At 40.8% G+C, this 21,570-nt stretch overlaps 1 protein-coding gene and 1 long non-coding RNA gene across 14 annotated transcripts in view; one reads left to right on the forward strand and one right to left on the reverse strand.

Annotated features, from left to right (window-relative positions):
- Positions 1 to 2,181: 2,181 nt before the first annotated feature.
- LOC125754519 (uncharacterized) lies at positions 2,182 to 5,723 on the reverse strand. Its single transcript, XR_007409005.1, has 3 exons — positions 5,541 to 5,723; positions 5,011 to 5,352; positions 2,182 to 2,298 (listed from the first exon to the last, which is right to left on the reverse strand). It is a non-coding gene; the product is annotated as an uncharacterized LOC125754519 (long non-coding RNA).
- CCDC150 (coiled-coil domain containing 150) overlaps positions 5,106 to 21,570 on the forward strand; it is a 79,954-nt gene continuing 63,489 nt past the window's right edge. For 8 of the 13 annotated variants that reach the window (XM_025441916.3, XM_049106771.1, XM_025441920.3 and 5 more), the window contains exons 1-5: positions 5,786 to 5,994; positions 14,069 to 14,232; positions 16,001 to 16,227; positions 16,346 to 16,524; positions 18,729 to 18,797. In XM_025441916.3, coding sequence (XP_025297701.1) covers positions 5,983 to 5,994; positions 14,069 to 14,232; positions 16,001 to 16,227; positions 16,346 to 16,524; positions 18,729 to 18,797 — 651 coding nt within the window. In that variant the 5' untranslated portion in view covers positions 5,786 to 5,982. Of the gene's footprint in view, positions 5,299 to 5,785; positions 5,995 to 14,068; positions 14,233 to 16,000; positions 16,228 to 16,345; positions 16,525 to 18,695; positions 18,798 to 21,570 lie in introns of those variants that run through there. The other 5 variants (XM_025441929.3, XM_025441918.3, XM_025441919.3 and 2 more) reach the window with 4 other exon arrangements.

Below are 21,570 nucleotides of genomic sequence, written 5' to 3' on the forward strand. Positions count from 1 at the left end.
AAAAAATAAAAAAAAATAAAAAATAAAAAGGAAGAAGGGACACAGCACAGCTCCCTCATGATCTCTGAATGGCCACAGCTAGAACAATTTTATTGTAAAATAAATGAGAGTATTGAGTTATAACCCAAAGAATAAAACAAATATCCATAAACCGACACTGATATAAAGAAACAACTGAATAAATCTGAATAAATAAATGGGAGAAAGCATATAAATCTTCTCTACAAAAGAATTCCAATTAATAAATGAGGAACATGGAAAATCAATGTTAGCACACCATAGTAATACCTGCTGCTGGCAAGATAAACCAGCTAAAATTAGTAAGTGAAAATTTGAAGGAGGACAAGATATTTGCATAGCCTCAAAGTATCTCTCCCCAAATATTTCATAGTTGCAGGGAGGAAAATAGTAAGATTTTACTGGGGAAATCTAGTAGACAGCACCTACACAAGAGGTGGACCTTAACTTTAACAGTAATAAGACATACAAATTGTGTACTCTCAGGCATGATGTACCAAGAAGTATCCAACATTACTTCCATGGTATTCATCTCAAAATGCATGATCTTGCTTTCATCATGAAAATTCATGACAAACCCAAGTTGCGGGGCATTTTACAAAATAACTATCCCGCAGTCTTCAAAAATCCCAAGGTCATGAACGACAAAGCCTGAGGAAGAAGTCAGGATAAATAAAAACAATGTAAAATCCTGGATTATATTCTGGAGCAGAAAAAAGGACATTCCTGGGCAAACTGATAACATCTGTCACTTAGTTAATTATATCATTCTATTATTAATTTCTTTGTGCTACAATGATCACATTGTAGCATGATTATGTAAGATGTTAACATTAGAGGAAGCTGGATGCAGGGTATACAGGAACCCTCTGTGCTGTTTCTGCAGCTCTTCTATAAATCTAAAATTATTTTATAATACAAAGTTGTAAAAATTATTTTGAATAAGTTGAAAAATTATATGGTCACCCTATTTGCAGAATAATAAAAGGTATTAATTTTACTGGTTTCTTGTGTATCCTCTTAGTGATTATTTATACAAATACAAAATTTTGTCTTATTTCCACACACTTTGCTTTTTTTTTTTTATTTTTTTTTATTTATGATAGTTACAGAGAGAAAGAGAGGCAGAGACACAGGCAGAGGGAGAAGCAGGCTCCATGCACCGGAAGCCCGATGTGGGATTCGATCCTGGGTCTCCAGGATCACGCCATGGGCCAAAGGCAGGCGCCAAACCGCTGTGCCACCCAGGGATCCCCACCTTGCTTTTTTCATTTAAAGTATATCCTGGAAACTTTTCATATAAATACATATATTTCTCTTATTTTATTTTCATATTTTTTATTATGAAAAAATTTTAAGACATACACAAAATTGGTATGGCTTGGTATAAACACCCACATGCTATTACCTATATTTCCTCATTTTCTTTTTTTTTTTTAAGATTTTATTTATCTATTCATGAGAGACACAGAGAGAGAGGCAGAGACATAGGCAGAGGGAGAAGCAGGCTGTCTGTGGGGAGCCCGATATGGGACTGGATCCCAGGACCCCAGGATCATAACCTGAGCCAAAGGCAGACACTCAACCACTAAGCCACCCAGGCGCCCCATTCCTCATTTTCTTTTACAAATATATGGTATTCCATTATACGGAAGGTATATGTACATATGCATTACAGGGTTAATGCATATGTATTTCTTTTTCTTTCTTTCTTTCTTTTCTTTTCTTTTTTTTTTTTTTTTTTTTTTAAGTAGGTTCCATGTCCAGTGTAGAGCCGAATGAGCGGCCCAAACTTAGAATCCTGAGCTCAAGACCGGAGCCAAGATCATGAGTCAGATGTTTAACCAACTGAGCTACCCAGGCGCCCCAACTCACATGTATTTCTCATCTCATAGTTAGATGTTGAAATTTCTGTCTTGAACCACTGTTGTCAAAATGGAGTAGAGAATAGGTAGGACATAGAATTAAATTGAAAAACAGGGCTTTGAAGCCAAACAGACCCTAGTCCAAATAACCATTCTGTCACTTACTGGCTGCATGGCCCTAGGCAAGTTAGTTAACTTCCCAAATCTCAGCTGCCTCATATGGGAATACAACTACATCATGAGGTTACAGCCAGGATCATATATATATATATATATAAATCACCAATTCAGTAGATGATACACGCTGTTATTGCTATTATTCAATCAGAAAAATTCAGAAATATCAGGCAGTTGATCTGTGATCTGTGTGAGACTTAACACTCATGTTTCTTCCTCTTGCTGATTATGTATCAACCTATCAAGACAAAAAGAGTAATCTTAGGAAACATAAAATAGAGCTGCTGTAATATCATCATAACCTTGATTGTTCTTAAATTCAGTCAGTAGAACAATGTGAAAATCTACTTGGCCACAAAATTTAGTTGGTAAAACTAAGTGACAGAGACCTTGTAAAAAGTGTTGTTACTCTAGATGGATTCAAATAACAGATTTATCTTCCCAGCCCTGGGCCAAAGCACCAGTTCATTAAAAAGTCTGAGACTCCTCCAAATTCTAATCTCTGCACCGAGAGCCAATACTATACCAAAAGGTCTGGATTGCCCATAAAAGGTGTTAGACCAGTTAGAGAACTTGCCATTCTTATTTGTCCATTGTACCAACAAGATAAGAAAATTTTGAGTTTTTTTTTTTAATTTTTATTTATGATAGTCACAGAGAGAGAGAGAGAGGCAGAGACACAGGCAGAGGGAGAAGCAGGCTCCATGCACCAGGAGCCCGACGTGGGATTCGATCCTGGGTCTCCAGGATCGCGCCCTGGGCCAAAGGCAGGCGCCATACCGCTGCACCACCCAGGGATCCCCAAATTTTGAGTTTTTATGTTGACATTTCTCTATCTACAGAACACATTTCCAGCCCCAAGGGGAAGTGGTTGTAGGTACCTTTGCTATCGTTTTTGTAATTTCAATGGCAAATTATTGCCGGCTCTGGAAGAAAGCGGATGCTTTTATTCATTTATTTTTTGGCTTATAAATAGAATACTTATATAGTCAAGAGAGTGAGAAAGAGCTTCTGTCAGTAGAAGCATTAAGAATTATTTCATTAATTCACTCAACAAAGGAGGACTTACCACACTTCTATGTTGTGCCAGGCATTGTGCTTGGTGTTGAAAATAACAAGCTCAAAATAAGAACAAAATTCCTGTCCTCAAGTTACTTACAGCCTAATCATGAGGAGATAAGACACACTGACCATTACAAAGCAGTGCAGTGAGTACTCTGGGAGGGAATAGAATGGCTTCACAGGAGAGGTTTAATTTCTGTTGGGTTCACCAGACAGATAAGAGAAAGGGCATGTCTGGCAGAGGATGCAGAGCCTGCAGGCACAAAGACATGCTGGTAGGCTTGAATTCAAGGTTTCTTTGGGCGACTAGGTGCAGATTTGACTGGTGGATTAAGTTGAAGTCATAAGCAGTTTTGGATTCATTATGTTGAGTGGAAAACTACTAGTTCAAAGAGAGAACTATTGAATGTTTCTAAGCAAGAGACTGAAATAATTGGATTTACAGTTGACTTTTGAAAAACTGTGTGGGTCTACTTATATGTAGATTTTCTCTTCCTTATGATTTTCTTAAAGCTACTAGTTCAAAGAGAGAAGAACTATTGACTGTTTTTAAGCAAGAGACTGAAATAATTGGATTTACATTTGACTTTTGAACAACTGCGTGGGTCTACTTATATGTAGATTTTCTCATGATTTTCTTAACATTTCTTCTCTAGCATACTTTATTGTAAAAACAGAAAATATGTGTTAATCAACTCTGCATTATCAATAGGGCTTCGGGATCCCTGGGTGGCGCAGCGGTTTGGCGCCTGCCTTTGGCCCAGGGCGCGATCCTGGAGACCCGGGATCGAGTCCCACGTCGGGCTCCCGGTGCATGGAGCCTGCTTCTCCCTCTGCCTGTGTCTCTGCGCCTCTCTCTCTCTGTGACTATCATAAGTAAATAAAAAAAATAAATATCAATAAGGCTTCAACAATAGAGTATTAAAATTTCCGGGGTGTCAAAGTTTTATATGAATTTTTTAATGCGTGGGGTGTCAATGCCCTTAATCACCATGTTGTTGATGGGTCATCTGTACTTTTTCAGATCATTTTAGTGGCTGTTCGAAGGTTGGGAAGAGTGATCAGAAAACTAATTAAAAGTCTAGTAAGGTGGGCAGCCCGGTTTCGCGCCCCCTGCAGCCTGGGGTGTGATCCTGGAGATCTAGGATCGAGTCCCATGTCAGGCTTCCAGCATAGAGCCTGCTTCTCCCTCTGCCTGTGTCTCTGCCTCTGTCTCGCTCTCTCTGAATAAATAAATAAATAAAAATAAATAAATAAATAAATAAATCTTTTAAAAAAATCTGTTGTTAAAAAAAAAAAGTCTAGTAAGGTATTGTAGTGAGAGAGGAGATGGTCTTCATGGAATCTCGAGATTTCCATTACTGAAAAGACTTTATCAATGGGTCAAGAAGTATAAAAACTATTTATCAATTGCAAATCAAGAGTGAAATGGGGGGGTGGTGGTGGTGGAAAGCAATGTTTAGGCACTTAAAAGAATAAAAACAGACTTTTGATGTAATGAATTCTCAGGTATCCGGTACTGGTTCTCTAGCAGAAGAAGTAGTTTATTGAGGAATTCAGATTCTTTTTTTCTAACTTTGTAATTGCTAGATTTAAGTTCTTATATGGCTTGCCAGATGGTGGAAAGAGGACAGGAAATGGAAAACAGTAAATTCAATCCATTTGGCTCTCTGCTGCTTAATTTGGAGATTGAGGAAGGTGAAAGTGATCATTACATTGAAGCGCGTGGGTATCTGTGGAGTACATATACAGACCCCTCACCTCCACGGATAAAACAGAGATCATTGAAAGAGAAAAGGTGCATAGTGAGGGAATAATTGGCTCTCTGTGTTGCGGCTCTAAAGTACCCTCCCACCTTTCCTATTAAAAGCTTATTTGGTCCCTTCACCTGAATAATGTATACAGCGCTCCTTTCTCTTTCGGCAGAGGAGCTCACAGTTTAATGAATACATCTTACAGCTGTGGTTTGACAGACATCCTCTCTGTCGCATGTTGAGGCTTGGCTCTCCGAAGAACCAGAAGAGCCAGAGCGTTTCAGTCACTTGCTTAGCAAATGAGGACTCAACTGGAATCTGGCTGCCTTCACTGAAGGGCTGGTTAGTCCCAGCTGTGCCCCCCAAGGAGACCAAAGGGATGCATCAGTTGCCCTGATGGTGGTAACAGGTGTCCTCTTCAGGTATGCTCAAGGCTTTCTTGTTTCTTAGCTCTTTGCAGTTATATTTACAAATACCTGAGAAAGCAAGAAACATATTACGATGAGACAAAAGACAAGAGAGCAGAACACATGTGTTTGGCCATCATGGATGAGGGTGAACAAGGTCTTGGCTTTTCCTTCAAAGAAAACAATGTGAATTTTGTCTATTTACTGCTTTTTATGCTCATTAACGAAATGTTATTTTCCCATCGTTCAGAAGTCACCTGATACTCTAGTCCTAAAACTAAAAACATTTTCTCATCCCGGACTCTCCTGTTGCGGAGCGTTTGCCAAACTCCCCCGCCCCAGCGCCGCAGGTCAGCCAGGTGAGACCCGTAAGCTCCGCAAAGAGCGCAGGACAATCCGGGAGGGGAGTAGGAGGAAACTACATATCCCGGCATGCCTCGCCAGTGAGCACAATGGAGCTGCGTCGTCATCCGGGTCACGGGGCTGCGCGTTCCGTGCGCGCCGCCGGATTCCGGCCTCCTGGGTCCCGCCCCGGGCGGAGGGCCCCCCTGGGCCGGGAAAACTACAATTCCCGGCATGCGCTGCCGCGGATGCGCCTGCGTGCGGGAGCTACCGCGCCGGAGCGGGTTGGTTTGAAGCGCTGTGTTGGTTCCATGGACACCCGCCCTCCTGCTGCGGGACCGAGCTCCTGGCGGCTGGATGGAGTGTGGGGTAAGGCCGGGTGCGGGGCCCGTGGGGCAGAGCTGGCGGCCCGACGGCGACCACCGTCACCTCTCCCCGCCGCTCTCTCGTCCCCCTGGTTTGTGGCTTCGGCGTCGGGTGCGGGTGAAAACCGTTTCGGAGCCGGGTTTGCCCCGGCCTGGATCCCGCTGAGGGGCGGGCGCACCCCATCAGCCCAGGACTTCGTCAGGTGGTGTCGGGTTCTCAGGAAAGCCGTTTCGACGTCTTGGTTTTTTTTTTTTTTTTTTTAAGATTTTATTTATTCATGAGAGAGAGAGAGAGAGAGAGGCAGAGACACAGGCAAAGGGAGAAGCAGGCTCCCTGCAGGGAGCCCGACGCGGGACTCGATCCCGGGTCCCCAGGATCCGCTGAGCCACCCGGGGATTCCCCGACGTGTTGGTTCTTAAAAGATTCTTTGTCACCGGTCATATTCCTTGATGTGGTGTCGGGAATTGGCATCTGGGGCCTCCCTGTGGGGGCTCAGCGGCACAGGGCGTGGCCCGGGGATCCGGGGATCGAGGCCCACGTTGGGCTCCCTGCATGGAGCCTGCTTCTCCCTCTGCCTGCGTCCCTGCCTCTCTCTCTCGCTCTCTCTTTGTGTGTGCGTCATGAATAAATAAATAAAATCTGAAAAAAAAAAAAAAAAAAAGGAATTGGCACCCGTTCTTTGAAGGTTCGCCCGGGACCTGGCACCTGCGCTGGAGCAGAACGCGCGTCCCGGCCCACGTGGACCTCTCCTCCTCGGCGTGTGCCCCGCGCAGGGGCGCCGCGCACTTGGAGGCTCCTGGTGACCCTCGTGACCCCGACTTGTCCATCGTGGAGGCCGCAGGGCCAGTCCTGGCCTCCCTTAGGCTCTCCGTTAGCCGGCCTGGTGGCTTTACGAGCTGGCGGTAGGTGGACGACCTCAGAACTCACGCCTCCGGCCCACGCTTCTCACTTGGACTCTGCGGACAGATTCATCTGACCTCTATCACCAGGTCATCGTTCCTGCGTGGGATTTAACATTCCCCGAAACAACTCCATCTTTCCCCTAACCCTGACCCTCTGGCGGGTTTTGCATGGTCTCCATTGACGGCACTACTCTCCTTCCGGCTGTTTCCTTGCTCTCCTGTTTCCTATCTAACCCATCAGCAAAACCGGGCTTTAGAATACGTCTGGGCTCTGACCGCCTCTGGGCCTTCTGTTTCTGTCACCTCCGTCCCACCCAGTGGCGCCGCCTGCCCGGGTTACTGTAGTAGCTTCCCAGCTGGTCCCCCTACCTCGGGGCAGGTATCCAGCGTGATCCAGGTGAGAGGTAGCTTGCATCACACCACTCCTTCCACTGCATCTTCCAAGGCCTCTCAGAGTACTGAGAGGAAAGGTCAAAACTTTATAATGTTCTCTCTCCCTCTTTTTTTTTTTTTTTTTGGATTTATTTATTATATGAGACACAGAGAGAGAAAGCATGGTAGAGACACAGGCCAACGGAGAAGCAGGCTCCCTGCAGGGAGCCCGACATGGGACTCGATCCCAGGACCCCAAAGTCGCCCTGGGCCCAAGGCAGGCGCTAAACTGCTGAGCCACCCAGGGATCCTGAGCCAAAACTTTATAATAGCCCTTAAGGTCTAAAGTGATCTGGTCCCTTTATTACCCTCTGACCTCACCTCCCATAGTTCTTTCTTTCACTTTCTCCTCTCCAGCCTGACTGACCTCCCTCCTGCTTGTGACATCTTGGCACTCACTCTTCACTCCCTCTGGACCTCTCTGCCCTCCAGGTATTTATGTGGCTCACTCCAGCACCTCGGTCCCAGCTCTTTGCTCAGATACCTTCTCAATAATATTTTCTTTTTTTTTCTTTTTTTTTTATTTTTTTTTATTTTTTTTTTCAATAATATTTTCTTTGACCAGTGTGTTTATTTATTTTTTTTTTAAAGATTTTATTTATTTATTCATGATAGTCACACAGAGAGAGAGAGAGAGGCAGAGACACAGGTAGAGGGAGAAGCAGGCTCCATGCACCGGGAGCCCGATGTGGGACTCGATCCCAGGTCTCCAGGATCACGCCCCGGGCCAAAGGCAGGCGCCAAACCGCTGCGCCACCCAGGGATCCCGACCAGTGTGTTTAAAATGAAAGCCTGCGTCACAGTTTCTATCCCATCCTCTTTCCCACTTTAGTTTCCCCCACAAACTGTCACCAGTGAACAAACTGTATTTTACTTCATGTTTATATTCCTCAGTTGGGATATAAGCTCCAGGAGGGCAAGGAATGTTGTCTGTTCTGTTCACCGGTGTGTATGACCATACCCAGCTCATGGTGGCATTCAGGCACCGTTTTGGTGGTTGTGTGAGTGAATGAAGAAAGCATTGCTGAGCAAATTATTTTCCAATGGTTATGATAACATCGAGTCCCTGGCCTGTTACTTTAGAGCCAACAGCATGTAGTTGGACGTATTGTTGGATTTAGGAATGGGGCGTATGTCCACTGAAGCAAGTATTCCCTTTCTTGTTTTTTATTTCTTAAGATTTTATTTATATTTTTAATTTTTAAAAGAATTTTATATTTATTTATTTATTTTTTAAAAATATTTTATTTATTCACGAGAGACAGAGAGAGAGAGAGAGGCAGAGACACAGGCAGAGGGAAAAGCAGGCTCCATGCAGGGAGCCCAATGTGGGACTCGATCCCAGGACCCTGGGATCACTCCCTGAGCCAAAGGCAGATGCTCAACCACTGAGCCACCCAGGTGCCCCTCATTATTAAGATTTTTAAAGAGTTATCTTTAATCTCCACACCCAAAGTGGACTCAAACTCGCAACCCCAAACCAAGAGTGGCATCCTCTACCAACTGCGCCAGCTAGGCACCCAAATCCCCTTCTCAAAGTCACCTGGCTTTTACTGGTATATGACTTAAGACATGGGTCTTATTCATGCCGTCCTTGCAATGAGGTAGCCTGCTTAGGCGCTCCGTAGAAATACTCTCCCTAAACATGGGAGACAGAATTGTATTAATTTGATAATGATACATTTATGATACAATTTGATAATGATACATTTATGAAAGTCGCTATGAATGAACTTTTTTTAGAACTACAAGCTTCTGTCTTAGTATTTTTACTGTTATGATCAAGCATCAGGCCTTGGGTTCAAGACTACATTCAGTGATATTTGCACCTTTTCAAAAACAGCAAAGCACACGTAAGTCAAGCCATAGTCTCTTTGCTGCAGTGCTAGCATTTAGAGCTAGATTCCTTTCTTCTAAGACTGTACTTCTTACAAGACTGAGCTTTTGAGCTGTGGCTTCTGAGGATCTGCCAAGCAGCTAGTGCACTATGGGTGGGACCTGCTAGATGACGGAGGACAGGCAGGAGTGTGAGTACAGTGAGAACTAGACTTCCTACCAACTCAACAGATTTCCTGGATCCCAGGTAGTTAACTCACTCTTCCTTTAACAGGCTCCCAAGGTATTCAGTGCCTCTCCCTGGTGGATATTAAGGCTGTCTTGCTCTTGATGTACCATTGCTTGCCTCCTTGCTTCCTCCGGCTCTCCTGACCTTGACCCCCCCTCACTCCACCCCATTGCAGGGGAGGTTTGTGGAGGAATGGTTTTCAGTTGATCCAGGGACCTGTTTTTAATCTCCAAAAGCTAGATGGGTTTCTTTAGTTTTCCAGTCAACTTCTCGGATCACTGGTACATGTTCCTCAGCGATTCACTAAGAGGATATTTCAAGCTTTATCCCCTGCCCACCATTAGTTTCTTCCAAGCACCTCACTCTTCCCTTCCTTAGGGTGAATTTTCTATTAATCTCCTTCCTCTCAGAGGCTGGGGCCCAAGTTTGTTTCTTCTTTTTCTTTGAATATTCTTTTCTCTCCAGAAGCATGAGTGGCTCCAGTTGTAAATCAGATTCAGGTGGGCATGAGTGTTGTGCATCCAATTCTTACTCAGACCTGCAGACTTTCTGTTAAAAAAAAAAAAAAAAAAAAAAAAGAAGTGATTTGATTTGGTTTTCCATTTTGTTTTTGTGACCAAAAGTGACACACACTGTAAAGCATGAGCATTTTATACATATCATAGGTGCCTTAGGGAAATATCAGCAAAACTGTGACATTTCAACAATAACACAGAAACATTTTAGATGGGATTCTGTGTCCCATTCACAATATGGGACTTGTATCCCATTTCCTGTATTTTTTTCCAAAATGAACTAATGTTTATATTCGTATTTTATGCTCGGTTTTTGATATAAATTAATAGAGGCTATCCTTTATGTTATAATCCACTACCTCAGCCTCACAAGTTGCCAGGGAAATTGTCCTCCCTCTCACCTCTGGCAGTGCTTGTCATTTCTTTTACCATTTCCTTTTACTTGTGTCTCCATCAACTATTGCCTGGGCTGTTGTATTTTAGGAATGTTTATGTTGCAGGTGATAGAAAAGCATGACTAACACAAAAGACAAAACTTTATTTTTCTCAAATAAGCAGAGATTGTATGTTTGTAGTTTTGCAAAAAAAAAAAAAAAAAAAAAAAAGGTTAATCCAACCTTCTCTGGCCTTTTCTGTGTGTTTCTTAAATGCTGGTGATCCCTGGCTCTTTGTATCTAAAAGTGGGGCACTGCATGGCTGACTGCGAGAGAGTTCTCAGAGCTCTGGGCCTCATGGGGAAGTAAAGGACCGGTACCATTATGTCATTTTTTTCTAGCAGAAAACAAAAGCCTTCCTGAAGCTCCTTGCCAACTTTTTGCCCAAAGTCTCATTGGACAGAATGTGTTACATCCTGTGCCAGCTGCAAGGGAAGCTAGGGACATGAACTTTTCAGCTTCTTTTGGAGAGAGAACAAAACCTCAAACCTTATTAAACATTCTTTATGTTTTTCTCCCCACTTCAGGTCTGGGTCATTTCTACGTGGGCAGTGACAAGACAGCAGGTGACAGAAAATGGACTGGAGAGTAATTGCATGTGGTGTTTCTCCCTTGTTACCCTTCCATTTTCTCCCCACCCCATGCTATTGGTGGTTCCCACAAACCTAACCCTGGTTTCATGAAGGGTCTTCATTCTATTACCTGAGGAACCTGTGGGTGGTACCTGTGGTAACATGAGCAGGTGTCTCGAAATCTGGCTTTTTTTTTCAGAGACGTAGATGAACCTTACTTCAAATCTTTGTATATCCAGAGACTCTGTTACTATCTATATACACCTTTGTCTTCCCCTTCAGGAAAAATTGAAAGTATGGAAGGAAATTACGGAGAGCTTCTTAACCTCTGTGTCCTTAAGCTGACCGTTAACAGGAAATGTTTTAACAAATTCAGATTATGTGAGTCAGAAGTGCTTTCTGTTCCATAGATGAGAATGAAAGAGAGAAATCCTCATCAGAAGCACTAGAATAAGAGTAAAAAGAAAATTTGTACCCTTCCATTTTTCCCTCCCTCCAGCTCATTCTATTCCGTTTCTACGAAATTAACTTTTTTTTTGTTTTTAATTCCACAGACAAGTGATTTCAGAACAGTATTTTTCTTTCTCTTTCTGGTTTATCTCACATACCACAGTGCCCTCTAGATTCATCTATGTCGTTGTCAATAGCAGGGTTTTCTTTCTTTTTATGGTTGAACAATATAATTTATCTATTGAGGATGTATATGTATATATACATCTCATATGTTCTTTGTTCATTCATCTGTTGACGGCTGTTTAGGTGGTTTCTCTATCTTGGCTAATGTGAATAATGCTGCCCTGAACATGAGTGAACAGGTACCTCTTTGAAATACTCTTTGTTTCCTTTGCATACATACCGACAAGTGGATTACTGGATCCTATGTTAGTTCGATTTTTAACTTTTTGAGGAACTTCTGTACTATTTTCCATAATGGCTGTGCCATTTTATATTCCCACCAATAGTGTGTGAGGGTTCTCATCTTCACCAACATTTGCTCTCTGTCTTTTTGATAATAGTTATCCTAACGAGTGTGAGGTGATATGTCATTGTGGTTTTGATTTACATCTACCTGGTGATTAGTGATGTTGAGCACCTTTTCGTTTATCTATTGGCCATCTGTATGTTGTCTTTGAGGAAAATGTCTATTCAGGTCCTCTGCCTATTTTTTAATTGTCGTCTTTGCTTTTTTGCAGTTGAGGTATATGAGTTCTTTCTATATTTTGGACATTATCCTCTTATCAGATTTTCTACCATTCTGTAGGTTACCTTCTCAAGATATTCTGAGGATTGGGCAGCCTGGGTGGCTCAGTGGTTTAGTGCTGCCTTCAGCCCAGGGCGTGATCCTGGAGACCCCGGATCGAGTCCCACGTTGAGCTCCCTGCATGGAGCCTTCCTCTCCCTCTGCCTATGTCTCTGCCTCTCTCTCTCTGTGTCTCTCATGAATAAATAAGTAAAATCTTTAAAAAAAAAAAGATATTCTGAGGATCTAATGTACAGCATAGTAACATAGTAATATGTTGTATAGTTGAAAGTTGTGAGAGTAGGTCTTAAGCATTGTTATCACAGACACACAAAGTTAACTATGTTACCTATGTGGGGTGATGGATGTGTTAATTATCTTGATCTTGGTAACCATTCTACAGTTTATATGTATGTCAAATCATATTGTACACTTTAAATATATACAGTTATATTCAATTATTTCTCAGTAAATTAAAAAAAAGAGAGAATAGGCCATTCTCTGGGACCTACTGAGGGGAGATAAAAGATGATTGGAGAGCTATTTAGGATGAAGAAATGTCCTTGATGGCTGTAGCACAGTTATATTGGCAAGAAGCTCAGCCTTTTCACACCCTCTTGCCATGCTTCTTGCCCCCTTAAATCCTGCCACCAGTGTTCCCACTTTAAAATCTTGCCTTGAGTGATGGCGATTACCTTCAGTTACTTGGACCTAAGCTAGTCACCACTTCCGCTGCCTGAGAGATGAGGGGAAGAGAGATACTTGATTATACAGCAAGTGGGGGAGAAAATATGTGTTCCTAACATCCAAAGTGGGATCTTTGTGAACACGTTTCCATAGGAACACTGTTGGTAGTAATGGTTAAGGTTTACAGTCTAGTTAATAGAGAAATGTCTATGTAGGATGGAGTTGCAGGAAAATGTCCTTAAAATTTCTTTCCACCAATGACCTATCACTGAACTTTGGGCCCATGATTCATCTATCTGTTGGACTGTTTCTCCTATGCTAATTTTACCTAATTCTGTCACAAATATTTCAAAAAGTACTCTTAAACAGTTTTGGTGGAGAAATTTTATGTCATTAGCTATAGAAGAATTTTTGCTAGGCTATGAAGTTTGCAAATTTCTTTTTAAAATCGTTGCTTCGATATAGTTGGCAAATTTATTTTACAATGGGTGCTCAGAAGTCTAAGTATAGAATGTTTTTCTGAAAGGTTGGTTGGAATATCTTTTTTTTTTTTTTTTTTTGGTTGGAATATCTTAAAACGATGATGGCTAGTAATAAAAGAAGTTAATAATTCCCTCAGGCAAGTCATAGGTCCTAGTATGTATCTAATAGGAACAGATAGGATGGACTAGATTATGATACAACAACAAACTATTCAACAATCTCAGTGTCTTTTTTTAAAAAAATTTTTATCTATTCATGAGAGATGCAGAGAGAGAGAGGCAGAGATGTAGGCAGAGGGGGTAGCAGGTTTCCTGCGGGGTGCTTGATGGGGGACTCGATCCCAGGACTGCAGGATCACACTCTGAGCCGAAGACAGAGTCTCAACCACTGAGCCACCCAGGTGTCCCAATCTCAGTGTCTTAAAACAACATAAATTTATTGCCCACTCACACTGGATGTCATGGATGGATCATGGCTCTGCTTCATGTCGTCTTCACTCTGGGATCTCGGCACATGCAGCTGGCCCTATCTGGGTTGTGGCTTATCTCATGGAGGGGAAGAAAGAAGGAGATGATGAATGACAAATTAGCTGTTAAAGCTTCCACCCACAATAAGTTAAAGCAAGACACATAGCCATTCCTGATTTCAGCAAGACAGAGATGTATTATAATTCTCCCACAGGAAGGGACAGTGACTATTTTGAACATAATAGAACCTACTGTACTAATATTGTGACTTTAATCGCAGGTGCATATGGAAACTACAGTGACCAGACCAGTCCTTTCTCCAACCCACATCAATGCTACAGCTTCTGAAACATTCACAGTACTTCAGCAAAGGATGAGAATAGTTGAGGAACAGACCAGTTCTCTGAGGGACGATCTAATAATGTTGGACTTTGGTGAAAAAAGGTAACAAATGGAAAATGAACTAGATCTTTGTAGGTTGAAAAATTCTGCCTCACTGGTTATTAATAAAGGAGTGACAGTGCAGATGGTTTGGCAGATGAAATATAGGCTTTTATAAAAGAATTAAGGAAAAACAGTTGCCATTTGAACAGTAATTAGAAAATATTTGCAAGGGATCCCTGGGTGGCGCAGTGGTTTGGCGCCTGCCTTTGGCCCAGGGCACGATCCTGGAGACCCGGGATCGAGTCCCACGTCAGGCTCCTGGTGCATGGAGCCTGCTTCTCCCTCTGCCTGTGTCTCTGCCTCTCTCTCTATCTCTCTCTCTCTGTGACTATCATAAATAAATAAAGAAAAAAAAGATTTAAAAAAAAAAAAAAAAAAAAAAAAAAAAAAAAAAAGAAAATATTTGCAAAATAGTTGTCATCCCGTAATAGAGCTATTATTACCACTATTCCCCTAAACAGCTATTTAAAGTGTGCTAATTAGATGCACAAACTTTGATATCCTGTTCACCTTCAAAACTTGATTGAAAATAAACATGGAAATTTTTGTATAATTAGAAAAAATTTGGTTCTTATTTTTTAAATCAAAAATAGATTTTTTAAAAAATTTTTATTTATTTATGATAGTCACACAGAGAGAGAGAGAGAGAGAGAGGCAGAGACACAGGCAGAGGGAGAAGCAGGCTCCATGCACTGGGAGCCTGACGTGGGATTCGATCCCGGGTCTCCAGGATCACGCCCTGGGCCAAAGGCAGGCGCTAAACCGCTGCGCCACCCAGGGATCCCTCAAAAATAGATTTTGATAGTAAGGTGAACATTTAAACTTGATTCATGCCATTAATATGGTCTTCATTTTCTTTCCCCAGACTTGTGAATTAAAAGAAAGATTTTAAGTGTTTTTTAAAAAAATCGTAATTTAGAATGAGGTACTCAGAAAAAAAAAGGTACCTCATTGGCTAAAGAAGTTTTGCCATTAAAAGTTGGATTATTAATGACCTGAGGAATCTGGGTGCTTAAGCAGCCAATATCTAATTTACTGGTATGATTTTCTTTAAGATTACATATATATATTTACCTAGTGTCTCTCATGAAAACCTAAAATTATTATAGTTGGCATTATGGCACCCATAGAATGAATAATTTTCCAGTAGTTAAAGATGAAATTTGTATAGTTGTTGAGTATGCTAGAATAAATTAGGAATGTTTATTATGACCTTGTTTAAAATTTTTCTAAAAAAAAAAAAAAAAAAATTTTTTCTAAAAATCTGTGAATATATTTCCTCCATGCTAACTTTAATTGTTAGCTTATAGTTATAGATTTAGCATTTAACATGTTTTATGTATCACATAAAAGTTCACAAAAAATTCAGATTAAAAGAAACAACCATTATAAAGCCAGTGGTCTTTATCCATCCAACATTAGTCTCATCCTCTCTACCTAATGATCCTTTCTGTATTAAAATTTGGAGAAGCTAACAGATGCTTGTTAACTAAGGAATCTAATTTTTATTCTTTTTTTTTTTTAAAGTTTTTTTTTTTTTTTTTTAAGATTTTTTTATTTATTTATTCGGGGGGGGGGGGGCAGAGAGAGAGAAGCAGGCTCCATGCAGGGATCCTGTCGTGGGACTCCATCCCGGGTCTCCAGGATCACACCCCAGGCTGCAGGGGGCGCTAAACCGCTGCGCCACGGGGGCTGCCCCTAATTTTTATTCTTGGTAGAAATGTTACATTGACCTGATGATTGCGTTGCATAATATTGTTAAATTGAGATCTTTGTCCAGAGGCCAACTGGAAACCCCAAAATGCTTAGAAGAGTCTGTGAACATCATTAGTCCTAGCGAGAAGGAAGTCATTTGTTCAGAAAAAACAGATATTCTATGGAAGAACTGTGAGTTTCTGATAAATCGAATGTGCCATCTGGAAAGCCTCATCCAGTCTTTGAAGATGAACATCTTTCGTTTGCAAACTGAAAAGGATTTAAATCCACAGAAAACAGGTACAGAGAGAAGAGAATCATCAGAAATTTGGTCCTCTATGGGTGCTTAATGAGCTTATGATTCTTTTCCTTTCCTGACCTTTCAACTGCTCCGTGACCCTCCTGTGCTGTTGAGTAGCTTTTCTGAAGGATCGACTGAATGCAATACAGGAGGAGCATTCGAAGGACCTGAAGCTATTACATCTTGAAGTGATGAATTTGCGCCAGCAACTGAGAGATGTAAAAGAGGATGAAGACAAGGCACAAGAAGAAGTGCAAAGGTTGACTGCCACCCTGGAGATTGCCTCAGAGACAAAGGTTTGAATCCAGAATTCTGAAATACAGATTCACTGTTATCTGTTAGCTGGAGGAGGCAACAGACCCCCAAAATTGACTTTTTAAAAAAGGTTATGTGATGTGAGGATTTTTGACATTTCATAGTTACCTACATTGATGATCTAAACTATTGAATACTTTCAGTATCAGAGCCCTTACCTGGTACACATGGAAGTGAGAGTCCAAAAATATGAGGTAGGGTCTCTGCTCTTCTAAGAGCTTATATGCTAGCTGAGAGAACAAGTAATAGCATGAAAAAGTAAATAGAGAAAAAAATAAGGCATAGGAAATGTTAAAGGACGGTGTAGGACAGTAAGTGAATATTGACGTGTGTTTCGTGTTCAGGTAGGTTTGAGAGGGTGGGTATGCCCTATCTAGGGTAGATTCGGGTAGAATTCCAGAAAGAGATATTATGGGAGCTGAACTTTTAGAAGATAAAGTAGAGAGAGGTGAGGACATTTCAGTGGGTACCCACAGAGGCTGGAAAGAGTATAGAGTAGGGTAGTCAACTGACAATTTGGTCTTCCATGAGCCAGGCAGTATAATAGATGGTCAACACGTTATTTGGTTTAATATTTGAAAAACCTTGGGATACCTGAGGGGCTTAGTGGTTGAGCGTCTGCATTTGGCTCAGGGTATGATCCCGGGGTTCTGGGATCAAGTCCCACATCGGGCTCCCTGCAAGGAGCCTACTTCTCCCTCTGCCTATGTCTCTGCTTCTCTATGTTTCTCATGAATAAATAAATGAAAAATCTTTAAAACAAATTTTGAAAAACCTCATGAAAGGATATTATTGTCCCTGTTTTAGTAATAAGAGCATTAGGCCCCAGAGAGAACTCATTTCTCTAAGATCACACTTCCCTGTCTTCTTCCTCTTTTTCGGGTTTGAACTTAGGTCTTTTCACTGGTGTAGTTAGGGGAAATGCATAAACTAGCCTGACAGGAGTGAGGGATTTTGAGGAGGCAAATAAATTGGAAATTAGCTAGGGATCTCATTATAGAGTATTTTAAAGTCAAGAATAATCAGTAGTTCGGCTTTATCTTACAGGGGGTGACTATTATTTTTGATAAAGCTGAGCAATATTCTATTGTATACATCTACTACATCTTCCTTATCCATTCATCCACTGGTGGACTTGTGGGCTCTTTCCATACTTAGGCTATTGTGGACATTGGTGCTATAAACATTGGGGTAGAGGTGCACCTTCAGATCACTATTTTTGTATCCTTTGGGTAAATAACTAATAGTGTCATTGCTAGGATGTAGGGTAGCTCTATTTTTAACTTATTGAGGAACCTCCACACTGTTTTCCAGAGTGGCTGTACCAGCTTGCATTCCCACCAGCAGCGCAAGAGGGTTCCCCTTTCTCCACATCCTTGCCAACATCTGTTGTTTCCTGACTTGTTAATTTTAGCCATTCTGACTGGTGTGAGATGATATCTCATTGTGGTTTTGATTTGTATTTTCCCTTTTGCTGAGTGATGTGGAACATCCCTTTTCTTTGTGTCTCCTGGCCATTTGATGTCTTCTTTTGAGAAATGCCTGTTCATGTCTTCTGCGCGTTTCTTGACTGGATTATTTGTTTTTTGGGGGTGTTGAGTTTGATAAGTTCTTTATAGATTTTTGATACTAGACATTTCAAATTTCTTCTTCCATTCAGTAGGTTGTCTTTTGGTTTTGTCTACTGTTTCCTTTGTGGCGCAAAAGCATTTTATCTTGATGAAGTCCCAATAATTCATAAATCTTTAAAAAAATTAAAAATAAAAGGAAAATAATAGAACTCATGGATCAAAGTAATAAAAAACTTTCTTTTTTTTTAAATTTTTTTTATTTATTTATGATAGTCACAGAGAGAGAGAGAGAGGCAGAGACACAGGCAGAGGGAGAAGCAGGCTCCATGCACCGGGAGCCCGACGTGGGATTCGATCCCGGGTCTCCAGGATCGCGCCCTGGGCCAAAGGCAGGCGCTAAACCGCTGCGCCACCCAGGGATCCCAAAAAACTTTCTTTTTAAAATATCTAACTTTAATAATTACTTCAGACTCACAATAGGAAGTATTTGTAACCATATCCAGAATAGCATTTATAGGTTGATAGAAAAAAGTCTAGATTTGAACCGATGTGCCTATAGTCAGTTTCTTTCTTCATTACAGATTATTTAGAACCTTTTCCCCTTCTACTTTTAGAAGAATGCAGCCATTATTGAAGAGGAATTGAAGACCACAAAACGTAAAATGAACCTGAGAATTCAAGAGGTAAGATAAAAAAAGATGCTGGAGGCTGGAGGGGGCGTTGGAATTGCTGAGAAGTTAAGAAAGTAGAAAGAATGAAAAACTTTGAAGAAAAATATATTACTGTGTAGTAGGAAGATTTTTAAAATAATGTCATGTGAAATTCAAGTGAAAGTAGCTGCCCTTATTTGATATTAAGAGTTCTTTTGCCGCAATACAGCCATACAACCAGAAATAAAGTAAGTTTGTTAGCCAGGAAGGAAATTTGTTACCACAAAATTCATATACTAGAGCTAAGTGAACACTTTCATAAAAAGACCTTTTAAACTAAAGTTGTGTTTAAAACAAAAAGCTTTTAATAAGCCTGCTCATCTAATTTTACCTTGAAACCTCTATTTCAGCCTAACTTTTAGTAGATAACAGATTGGGAATTGTGAAGTAGGTGGCTGCTAAAAGTTGCTGGACTAAAAGTTGGCAGCTGAACACAGTGGAAGAGTCAGGAGAATTAGTAATCCTAACACACCCTGGCCTAAAAACCTCAATATTCCCTAACAGAATAATCATTGATATTAATCCAAGTCAAAAGGATCCAAATTATATTTAAAATATTCTACTATATAAAACAAAGAAATAGGTATAGTTTTTAAGAAAATTCTTTTTTTTAAATTTTTATTTATTTATGATAGAGAGAGAGAGAGAGAGGCAGAGACATAGGCAGAGGGAGAAGCAGGCTCCATGCACTGGGAGCCCGACATGGGATTCGATCCCGGGTCTCCAGGATCGTGCCCTGGGCCAAAGGCAGGCACCAAACCGCTGCGCCACCCAGGGATCCCAGTTTTTAAGAAAATTCTCTTTTTTTTTTTTTAATTTTTTTTTAAAATTAATTAATTAATTAATTTATGATAGTCACAGAGAAAGAGAGAGAGGCAGAGACACAGGCAGAGGGAGAAGCAGGCTCCATGCACCGGGAGCCCGACGTGGGATTCGATCCCGGGTCTCCAGGATCGCGCCCTGGGCCAAAGGCAGGCACCAAACCGCTGCGCCACCCAGGGATCCCTTAAGAAAATTCTTATGAAAAATTACTTTTTAAGTTATGATTTTTAGTGCTGAAGTTGTTAAATTTAGCTGTCTGGTAAATTGTGTTATGTACTTGATTTGCCAGTAACTAGTGATAGAAGCATGATTTTTTTCATAGTTAGAATGTATTACATTTAGCCTATTTTTTGAGTTTTAGATATTTTAGTAGTATTTTTTTAGAGAAGTTTTACAGTTACAGAAAAACTGCACAGAAAACAGTTCTCATAACGTGTTATCCCCATCTCTAGTTTCCCCTATTATTAACATCTCGCATTAGTGTCATACATTTGTTACATTTGATGAACTAGTATTGATAAATCATAGTTAGCTAAAGTCCACAGTTAATATTAAAATTCATCCTTTGTTCATTATAATATCTTACAGAACAGTATCACTGCCCTAAAAATGCTCTGTGCTCCATATACCCATCCCTTCCCCCTTCTCTTCCGGAGCCCCTGCAACCACTGATCTTCTCATTGTCTATAGTTTTGTTATAGTTGGAGTGTGGGAGCGTGTGGTTGTTTTGGACTGGCTTCTTTCACTTAGCATATGCATTCAAGGTGCCTCCAAGTCTTGTCATGGTATGATAACTCATTTTATTGCTAAACAATATTCTATTGTATGGGTATACTACAGTTTGTTTATCCATTCATCTACTGAAGAACATCTTGGTTGCTTCTAAGTTTTGGCAATTGTGAATAAAGCTGCTATAAACATTCATATGCAGGTTTTTGTGTGGACATGTTATCTACTCATTTGGATAAATACTTAGAGTTCAATTTCTGGACCATATGGTAAGCTTTTGTTTACCTTTGTAAGAAACTGCCAACCTGTCTTAAAAATTGGCCGTACCATTTGGCATTTCACACCAACATTGAATGAGTTCCTGTTGCTCCGCATTCTCATCAGCAGGTTGTCTTGTCAGTGTTTTGAATTTTTGCCATTTTAATATGTGTTAGTAGTATCTTGTTTTAATTATTCCCTAATGATGTATGATGATGAGTATCTTTATGTGCTTATTTGCCATCTGTAGATCTTACTTGGTGAGGTGTCTGTCAGATTGTATGCTTCTTTTTGTAATTAAGTTGTTTGTTTTCTTATGTTGAGTTTTAAAAGTTCTTTGTGTATTTTGGATACTAATCAAATCATGTGTTTTGCAGCTTTTTTCCCTATTCTGTAGCTTACATTTTGCAGAGCAGAAGCTTTTAGTTTTAACGAAGTTCAGTTGACTAATTTTTTCTTCCAGGGATTGTACTTTTGGTGTTATAAGTGATCATCAAACCTAAGGTCACCAAGATTTTTCTCTTGTGTTATTTTTAGAAGCCTTACAGTTTTTGCATTTTACATTTAGATAAATGATACATTTTGAATTAATGATGTGAGAGCTATATCTTGTTTTTTTTTGTGTATGTCTGTGTGTATGTCCACTTGTTCCAGCCCCTTTGTTTAAAAGACTATCAGTGATTACCATTTATCATTATTCTTTTTTTTTTTTTAATTTTTATTTATTTATGATAGTCACACAGAGAGAGAGAGAGAGAGGCAGAGACATAGGCAGAGGGAGAAGCAGGATCCATGCACCGGGAGCCCGACGTGGGACTTGATCCCAGGTCTCCAGGATCGCGCCCTGGGCCAAAGGCAGGCGCTAAACCGCTGTACCACCCAGGGATCCCTCATTATTCTTTATTAGGAAATTCTTAATTCTGAGTGCTGTGATAAG

The sequence above is a fragment of the Canis lupus genome, chromosome 37, assembly GCF_003254725.2.
Source record: "Canis lupus dingo isolate Sandy chromosome 37, ASM325472v2, whole genome shotgun sequence".
NCBI lineage: Eukaryota > Metazoa > Chordata > Mammalia > Carnivora > Canidae > Canis > Canis lupus.